Below are 10,176 nucleotides of genomic sequence, written 5' to 3' on the forward strand. Positions count from 1 at the left end.
GGTAACATCCCTCCATCCATTTTCTGAACCGCTTTATCCACACAAGTCCAGGCTCGTCCATATTAAAAGTTTGCTGGGGAAGACATTCCTCGGCCTTGATGAGATTTTCAAACTCAACTTTAAACTTTTTGGCAGCTTCCTTTTCTGAACTGGCAGCCTCCCCATGATGAATCACTTCTTTTCCTCAACTTTTAGAACCATTCTCTGCTTGCTTTAAAATCAAACTCTTCAGGAAAAATGATAGGATCCTTTTTTTATCAAATCTCTATACAATTGTCTTGTTTTGCCACAAATCGTATCTTGGCTAAGACTGTCCCCTGCTAGCTGTTTCTCATTTATGAAAATAAGCAAACGTTTCTCCACTTCCTCTCATATTTGTGGCCTTTGTTCACTAAACACACGAGATTCTTTAGCCACATCACGGACTTTATGATGGTCTTCCTTTTTTAGGATGCTGCTGATGCGACTGGTCAGGAGGGCCAGTTCTGTCCTGGGCTGCTCCCTGGACACTCTGCAGGAGGTGGGCAACAGGAGGATGCTTGCTAAACTAAAAGTTATGATGGACAGTCCCTCCCACCCCTTCCAGCCTGCCCTGACAGCACTGGGTAGCTCCTTCAGCCAGAGACTGTTACACCTGCGCTGCAAGAAGGAGAAATACCGCCACTCATTCCTACCGACTGCTGTCAGACTGCTGAATGAACATACGTGAAAACCTGTAACCATTGTAAATAGCACAGCCACCTTACGCTGTGTTTTCTATGCTGTTGCTAATTTATTGTATTTATTCTACAAATATATTGCTAATGCTTTATTTTATATTGCACTTATATTGAACTGTGTACAGTTCTTTTCTGAAACATTTATTTTGTGCAATGAAACACTATCCCCCCCCCCACTATCATTTTGCGGCTGTAGACTGCACATTTCCCCAGTGTGGGACAAATAAAGGTTATCTTATTTTATTTTGGCATGCCGAACTCCTGAGCCAACACAGACACATGCACACCTGATTCATATTTCACCATCAAATCTTTCTTAAATTCAAAAGTTTTGTGCACTATTTTCCTCTTTTTTCAGCAGCTTTACTACTTCCACTTGCTTTCTTTGATGCCATGCAGAAATAACAGTCCAATTTGTGTCGATCTCAAAAAACACGTCCGCTTTTTTAAAAATCTTTCTTGAACATGTCTGTCACATTGATGCTCTTTTTTTTTTTTTAAATCTTTGAACACATCTGCTCACAATGGACGTTCTTTTTAAAAAAAAATCTTTGAACACGTCTGCTCACAATAGACGCTCTTTTTTTTTATCTTTGAACAAGTCTGCTCACAATGGACGCTCTTTCTTTTTAAAAAAAAATCTTTATTGAACACGTCTGCTCACAACGGAGGCGTCACTTCTTCGTCAACCCGAGGAAGCGTCACTTCCTCGTGTAAGGAAGTCGAGAGAAGTCAAGTGGCGCATTCAAGTGCGCTCAGTTTGGTCGAGAACCGAATTTCGGTCGTAATCCGAGGCATAAAAAACCCAAAATTTTTGGTCGAAAACCGATTTGGTCGAGAAGAGACTTTTGAAAACCGAGGTTTCACTGTACTGTTCAAAATGACTTTTTGGAAAAATATTTTCAAAATTCATTTAGATAGGGGTTGGCTCATTTGCATGAGATAGGACCACCGTGCGGGAGCACACCAGGCTATACAAACAGAGTGTGTAATGTGTGTCACATATTAAGACACCTGGGAACTGTTACATTTTGGAAAAAAATATCCCTAATACATCTCCTTTAATAGTTTTCATCATGTATGGCTGATGTGCATGCAGATGACAAAGTAGTAAGGGCAATGGAATAGCCAGTTTGTGAGTCATGTGATTTGATTGATGGTCTGAGCTGAGCTTATCAAGAATCTACATGCAAAAAAAAAAAAGAAAAAAAAAAAAGAATCTTTTCCTTTTGAAGCTAACCGCCACAGCAACATATAAAGACAGTGCGGATGTTTGGGATGTTTGGACGGCGGAGGCGGAGAGGCAGCAGACGCAGGTCTGGCAGGAGAGCAGAGAAGAGAAAGCCTCCCCCCGTGGGTGGCAATGAAAGCTCCTGCCAAAGAATCCCCCCACACCCCTTCTTCAAGCACTTTACATGTCATTATATAAACGTTATCCCACACACAAAATCGGTGTGAACGCTGTGCAAGAATGTTGCTGACGGTGTGTGCGTGTTGTTGCCATGATCAAAGTAAAACACATAATTCCCGTCTGATAAACCTCCTTTTTTTTCCCCGGCCTCATCTCTGCAGATACAGTGAAACCAAGTGGTTCCACAAAAGACGCAAAGTATGTGGCACAGCTTACACTACATTTGTTACCATTTAAGGTAGTTGTTCAATATACCGTATATACAGTATACATTTGGATATATATACAGTGTATAGACTCCACAGGGTCTGTTGGGACATTGATGCTGCGTTGCTGCTTTTAGTTGGTCAGACAAAAGATGTTAGACGCTCCCGTCTATTCGTCCCACACTTCATTTCGGGGCTCTTTGGGAGCCAACTTTCACTTCATGGAAAATAGCCAGTCATGTCAGGAATGTGAACTTGTCGACATATTCCTTTTTTTTTTTTCAATTCAAACTCGTCTTACAACATGACCCTTAAAAATAAATGCATTACAGATGGCTGGATTTTTTTTCTTTTACATGCACTGTAATAATAATCTAAACTAATCACCAATTATAAAATTAGCTCGTCTCCTGCACATAAAGCTCGTCTCCCACTTGAGATGTTCACTTCAACATACTTCTTTGACACCAATGTGCAACTGTCCTACCTTCAGATGTTTCGCAAAAAGCATAAAACTGCCACTTGGTGAGATTTTTAGCAAATCACTGGGGATAGGTGACAAAGAGAAAAAACAATGGGTGAATTTGTGAATAGTGAACCGCAAACGTGGGGAATACTGGGGCCCTAATCATTTTTTTCACAATAACTAGAGATACATTGTAATATATTGGTAAAACCGAACCCCCGAAGTTAAGTAAATACTCCCCTGACCACTATGTATTTGAATCTATAAATCCAAAGAAAAGTAACCAACGCACAGTAAAGTGTTGTATTTGTTGTGTTTGTTTGCTCGACTTACGACGGGCAGTAAACCTGCTTCCCTTTCTTCTTGCCCTTCTTTGTTCCCTTCTCTTTGGCAGATGCTCCTTGGAGGCAAACGCACAGGACCAGGAGGAAGAACACCAGCTTCTTCTTGACACCCATCATGCGTGTCAAATGGAGCCTGTCCGGGTACAGAAATACGAATTAGGACACTTTAAAACAATTGTGAGTATGCTCCAGTTTTAACTAGGTTGAGCTGCCAAGATGGAGGGCAAATCACACATGATCCCCAAAATGGCTGCTCAAAGGGATATAGTAGTTGTTTTTTTTTTTTAAATTGAACTGTACTGCTCGGCGGATATTAGTCCAATAATAACCATATGGATTGAAGTGATGTCATTGGGATATTTGTATGACCTGTACCATGATGAACTGAAAACGCCACTAATACGACAACTATGGCTTTTAGCCTTCCATTTTCTTAAAAAGTTTACAGCGCGCCTTAAAATCCGATGTGTCTTATGTATGGTTTTGACGGTAATATGTCAACCCCAAAATGGCTCCTTAGTTGAGACATGCTTACAATGCAGAGTTCAAACTTAAAGTGATCGGGTTACGCAGTTGAACATGGAAATAGAGCAGCGGCAAGAGAGCTCAATGTTAATGAGTCAATGTTATAACTTGCTGTTGGTTAAGTGAACTGTGTCGGTGCTTTATTAAAAAAAGTTTTACTGACATCTGATCGTTTTGTAGCAACGCCACTCAACAGCTAAGCTTAGTTGTCGTTTGTTTAAAGCTTCTTTGATCTGTGACATGGGTTGCGTCGGCGCTGATTGGTTGAACCACGTGTGTACGTGCTCGCGCTCACGCGCGCACAGCACAGAGCAGCGGACTATGGACTGCTGAGGCGAGCTTCACTCGAGTGGCGTTGCTACAGAACATTTCTTGGAGCGCACCTCCATCTAGTGGATGCATTGTAGATTGTGTCTTATAGTGCGGTGCGTCCAATATATGAAAAAAATAACAAAATAGACCATTCATTGAAGGTGCACCTCATAATCCAGTGCGCCTTTTAGTGTGGTGTTTTAAAACATTTCTGATACCTCGCCCTGGCTCAGTATCAAATTTAGAATAGGTTCGTTGGAGATAGGCACTCAGAAATGAAACACAAGAGACAAATCTGCTACTAACAAATTACACGTTTATTAGCGCCACAGAATATGTCAAACAAGCAAATATCAGTGTATCAAGCTCTTAGAATAGTACCTAGCTCTTACCGTGCGTCAATAGGATGGAGAGCCAACACCCCAGGTAGAGCGAGCTTCAATACCACTCTGGACTTTTGACTCCGCTGACTCTGGACTCTGCTGATTCTCGACTCTCCTAATTCTCGGCTCTACTAAGAGTATCCGAAGCTCTCCTTTTATAGTCTAAGCGTGCCTGACGTCACGCTATCTTTGTTCTTAACAAATGACATTGCTCATCATCATAAACATCCTATGACATTGCTGTTTATACAAAGACTACAAAGCTATTGCGAGCCATTGCGGCACAAAGCTATTGCGAGCTATTGCGAAACATCTTTAAACATGGAAAAACAACACAATATAATTATTCTTACTTCATGTGGAAAGTACGGTACTACGTTTACGACAACTTCTGTGACTACCACAACTAATACTAAAGTGAACCAAACCATTGGATTTGATGGAAACGAGGACTTCTAAACTGTTCCTTTTGGTAGAAGCATCTCTTTTTAGGCCTAGCAATCATCCACAAATATAAACAAACTAAAATGACACTTTCCGGGCGTAAACGCAATCAATTTGAGTAGTGCGACTGGTTCATGATTCAGTCCTCGTCGGAGCAATGTGGCCTCCAAATGGCGCTGCAAATTAGCGTCCATTTCGAGGTGCAGTCAAGTGTTGGATTTCCATGGTACACACCGTCATCATGAATACAATTTGATCCTGTGTGTTTACCGTTCAGCCAACCCTTGGCCCCTATGCGAGAGAATACAAACACAGCATGTCTATTTAGAGGCAGTACGTGTATGCAGCAATAGAAGTCATGAATCAACCGCGTGATAGAGTCGCCATTGGACAGTATAGGGATGCCGCAGGCAAACTTGCATCCCTCTCTTAAGTAGCACGGTTTATTGTCTAGACGGACTCTCTTGGCCTAGCCCTCCTAACCCGCTCCTTGTTGCTCGTCCTTCATCATATTCATAAGTGGAAGTCGTTGCCATTGCCCAGTACGTCAACTTTTCACTGCACCTTGCCTTGGCAAGGTCAATTTGGTTTCATTAATTAGGGCAGGAGTCTTTCCACTGACCTCCGTTGACATAAAATATTGGTAATCAGTACCAAATTATAAAAATATCTACCTTGGCCCATCAGGTAGTTTTGCTGTATGCGTATATGTGCCAATACAAACCGATACCACTTAATCATCTGTTATATAGAAGCGGTCCTGTATTTCTTTTTACTTATTTATTTTGCAGTTAACAAAATGAGGTAGCATGTCATCGATATTTCTACATGTCTATGTTCTTCTCCAGCCCATATTCCTTTTTGGTACTGTATATATGTACCCCTTTCACATAGTGCCCTCTCGTGCGCTGAGAAATCTCATAACTGAAGTACCTTGTGTTACAGGGTACGTTTAAGTTGCAGTTTAATATTAAAATGTCAGTAATGACAGGTGGTGTTTGTAATTTAACTTTTATTTCTCCAGGTAATGCATCCGAGAACAGATTCTGATTTCCGATGCATGAAACTTGTGCCACATTCAAGCTACACTGAACAACATTAGGTTGAAATTTAGTGCCTTAATTGAAAAAAAATGCAATTTCAAGTACTCTAATGTAAATACTTGTGGTTGTAATCTGTCTCCCAAAAAAATGTGGTATTGGTGTGTCCCCACTCAAAACTCATACAAAGCTCCCGCCGTTACTAGCGTTATGTGAGACCTCAGCAAATCTAAAAAAAAAACCCTGTCCATAGCATTAAGAGACATATGATTCCCCTCCAAAATTAAATTAAGAAAAAAACGCAGCAGCTCCAATATTGACTAGATAGTCCACAACACTCAACAGTGCCTGACTAACAGGCAGTATTCCATTCACGTTTGCACTTAAGAAACAATGACAGTTTTGTGGTTTAACGTCAGTCAATGCTGATAATAGAGTGTACTTCAGAGAAAAAAAAAATGCTGTTGACAAATCATTAAAACGTTGTTCTACAAGCCTTCAAGCCTTCGAGCCAACCAGAAATCTTTCACGAGTGACTTTGCCTCTGGCGGACCAATGAACAAGATCGCCCTCGTTCTGTTTGATCACGTCAGTGTCCACAGAGCTGTGTCACACGGAGTGGCAGAGTCAGACAGACATGCACGTGCTGTATTAAGACTTCAAGGTCAATACCATATCACCACTATGATGCCACATGCAGGGGTGTAGTGGGCGTGGTACGCAGGGGTACGCCGTCCACCCACTTCTCCCGACGCCACATTCAATTTTTATTTCGGTTTTAGCCCTAATGCGAGTTATGCTTAATAACGTTGGCCTGTGATTATTTTGGAGTAGTAAACCATTAAATTTAACGTTAGCTCAACTTGTGTTGTAGCCTATGATTGATGTTCTGTATGTATATATAGAACATCCCAGAATCGCGTACACCCACTTAAAAAATCCCCACTACACCACTGGCCACATGGGAATAGAGCTACTGAAAACATTAATAATGAATGAGTGCTTGCCCTCTTATCTTAGCGGTGCCTCTGACAGGAAATCATTTGGACAAATTTGCTCAGAGGAATTTGCCAAAGTACGATCCCTTCAATTCACCCAAAATGGCAGACTTCTGTTGAATTTGGGGATGCTTTGTGCATGCTGTTACGACAGGTACAGTCAAACCTCTTTTCAATGTACAGCGTTTTCACCCCTATAACGTTGACATTTCAAAGTCCAAATTTCAGGTCATTCATTTTCCATTTGCCGATTTCACTTACAACAAACAGCTTTCTAACAGAAACTTCATGATAACGACCAGATTTTTTCCACAAAATAGTGAAAATTACTTTGTTACAATAAACCGTGGGAAGCAAACTGCCGCCGTGACCTTGCGTAGGAACAAAATGTACAGTGCAGGACATTGTTGTACTTCCAGAGGCAAGGTGTGGTCCTGAGCACATGGGCTGAAAACATGTCTGGTAAACGGAAGCAAATCTCGTTGTCTGTGAAGGCTGATATCGTCTCTCACTTTCGAAAGGGAGTCTCCCAGACGAAGCTCAGACGAGACTACGAACTGGTCAACGATTTCGACAATCATCCGTAATGGCAACAAAATCATGGCAGAGTTCGAGGCCCGAAGATGATTATAAACGGCTTCAGGGCGCGGCACATCCTAAACCATAGAAGACACTTTTCATTTGCTGACTAAATGTTTTCTTCATGCTGTATACACATTTTGTAATTGATGTGTTTGTGCTGGATTACATGTTCATGTTTTTACATCTATAAATGTTCATACTGTATTATAGAACGTAGTTGGCGGCCATTTATTTTTTTTCGACCTTTCCAGATGGCACGACTAATCACTTACTTACTCAACTCAACTTCATTTATGTGGCACTTTAACAAGTGAAGCTGTGGCAAAGTGCTATATACATAAGATCCAACATAAGACATGATCATTTTTATAAAGAACAAAATAATAAATGTTTCCCCATCAAAAATGTCAATAAGTTATTTTAAAATAAATTCAATAAAAATATAAGGGGTGGAAAAAAGTAGGCATGCAGTCGTGTCACATAAATGAAATTTGTGACATTATGAGATGAATGTTTTTATTTTGTAAAATAATTGTACTTGTTTTCGCTTTTACTGTAGATCTACTTTTGCACTCCCTGCGATACAAGCGCTACCTTCACATTGACATACAAGAGGTTCAGAGCACTGTTTGTAGTGTATTTGCAGTTGAAAATATTGATACAGACAATATTAATAACATGGGTAGCAGTCAAGAACTGTGTGCAAGTACAGTACTGCCAAATAAAATCTACATTTAATACAGCAATATGCATGTTGAACTGGTCTCAGTGATGCAGTCTTGCCATAATATTAGGCCCAGCTCTCAGTGCCAAAACTGACACGTACTGGAGGCGCCCAAGTATAAGATGTACAATTTTGAACCTTGGTGGAGGTCAACTCTCAAGTGTCATTCCAGTAAGGCCACACAGCTCTTGAATTAGCTTTTGCAGGTGTACCTAATGTAAGGACCAGCTTGGTTACATATAAACCAACTACAAACCACCATTAAAAGTGCTGCATTGAAGAGGAAAAAAAAGCGACCACCATGTTGGGGAGGGATGGCAGTGAAGTGGAAGATGCCAGCACACGCAACCATGTATACAGGGACACCACCCCCTCCTCCCTCCCTAAAATGGCGGCCAACACACGCACACGTCCCGAACGTAAACATTACGAGCATTACGTCACAACGTTCCTTCTTATCCGTCACCTGTCAGACGTTTGTCGAAAAACTCCCCTCCGGACCGACCGGTCAAAGCTAGCTGGGACTAATCGTCGTTAACGGCGCCTTCCCGACCAGCCGTTGCCGCTCCTTTCCATCCTCCTTCCCCTGGGGGGACTTTAACGCGTCCTTCTTCGGCGAGCTGTCGTCTCTAAAGGAGAGTCACATCATCAAGCCCAAGCGGCATGATGGCTCCGTTGCCGCTGTTGTTGTTGTTGTTGTTGTTTTGTGGGGGTGGATAGATTTCTGCTGCTCAAGGAAGCCCAAGATGGAGGCTCGCTGGATGGTTCGCGCGCGAGCACCTGTCATGCAACATGCGCAGTAACGGCTGCGCAGAAGGCATCGCCCCATCAGCACCACGGAGAGAGAACGCGTCTCCAGCCGCGCCCCCTCTTCCTTTCCGGCTGTTGCGAGGCGAACATGTGACTTGCCGAGAGCGAATAATTTAGCGAGACACCGACGCACTTCCCGGTCGCTTCAGGCGCATCACGGAAGCTCAAAAGACCCCAGTCATGGATTCGGTGGGGAAAGCAAATTCATTGGATCATACAAAATGTATTCACTGGTGTGTTCATGTGAACGTAATATATACATTGGACTTTGACATATAAACACGTTTGGAATAGTCAGTGAGGTGTTTTGTGACGGAAAAATAATTTAAATTGTGCTCGAAGGCAACATCTGACGACACTACAAAGATCAGGGCTGCGTAAACATTTTGTGCTCAAGGGCCATATTTTTTTTTAATTTAAAAACAAATATATGAAATAAACATATCCATTTTGCTAACAAATTGTTTGAAATATATATGTAAATTGAGGTATTTCATATTTAACCCAGCCACTAGGGAGCAGTGCCCTCCCCTGGGGGTACACTGTTCCCCAGTGCCGGTCCCAAGCCCGGAAAAATGGGGAGGGTTGCATCAGGAATGGCATCCGGCGTAAAATTTTTGCCAAAACGAACATGCGAGTTGATAAAACGATTTCCATACTGGATCGGTCGGGGCCCAGGATAAAAACGACTGCCAACAGTGCTGTTCACCTACAGGGTACTGCTGGAAATTGGACTACTGTTGGTCAAAGAAGAAGACAAAGAAGAGGAGGACGATTGGTACAGAGAAAGAGGGAAAGGAGGAAGGTTAGAAGTATTGGTCTGAGGTTAGGAACTCTGAATGTAGGTACAATGACAGGGAAAGGCAGAGAACTAGCTGACATGATGGAGAGGAGGAGAGTAGATATTCTGTGTGTTCAGGAGACAAGGTGGAGTGGCAGCAAGGCTAGAAACATTGGGGGAGGCTACAAGCTGTTCTACCATGGTGTAGATGGGAAGAGGAATGGAGTAGGGGTGATTATAAAGGAAAAATATGCTAGACATGTAGTAGAAGTAAAACGAGAGTCAGACAGGTTGATGTGCGTGAAGGTAGAGATAGAAGGTGTGATGATGAATGTAGTCAGTGGGTATGCCCCACAGGTGGGCTGTGAGTTAGAAGAAAAGGAAAAGTTCTGGAATGAGATGGACAGAGTGACAGAGAGCATTCCCAGGGG

The 10,176-nt window shown here is 42.1% G+C and overlaps 1 protein-coding gene and 1 long non-coding RNA gene across 4 annotated transcripts in view; one reads left to right on the forward strand and one right to left on the reverse strand.

The window, feature by feature from the left end:
• The window catches only part of LOC109526275 (uncharacterized), a 27,613-nt gene extending 20,042 nt beyond the window's left edge, over window positions 1–7,571 (forward strand). Inside the window, exon 3 of the long non-coding RNA XR_002170298.1 lies at window positions 7,275–7,571. This is a non-coding gene — a long non-coding RNA (uncharacterized LOC109526275). The remainder of the gene's footprint in view (window positions 1–7,274) is intronic.
• glrbb (glycine receptor, beta b) overlaps window positions 1–9,143 on the reverse strand; it is a 49,325-nt gene extending 40,182 nt beyond the window's left edge. For 2 of the 3 annotated variants that reach the window (XM_019887468.1, XM_019887470.1), the window contains exons 1-2: window positions 8,621–9,143; window positions 3,136–3,279 (exon numbers count right to left, since the gene is read on the reverse strand). In XM_019887468.1, coding sequence (XP_019743027.1) covers window positions 3,136–3,263 — 128 coding nt within the window. In that variant the 5' untranslated portion in view covers window positions 3,264–3,279; window positions 8,621–9,143. Of the gene's footprint in view, window positions 1–3,135; window positions 3,280–8,620 lie in introns of those variants that run through there. The other variant, XM_019887469.1, reaches the window with a different exon arrangement.
• Between the last annotated feature and the right edge of the window lie 1,033 nt (window positions 9,144–10,176).

Source organism: Hippocampus comes, unplaced genomic scaffold, assembly GCF_001891065.2.
Source record: "Hippocampus comes isolate QL1 unplaced genomic scaffold, H_comes_QL1_v1.1 scaffold202, whole genome shotgun sequence".
In the NCBI taxonomy this organism is placed as follows: Eukaryota; Metazoa; Chordata; class Actinopteri; order Syngnathiformes; family Syngnathidae; genus Hippocampus; species Hippocampus comes.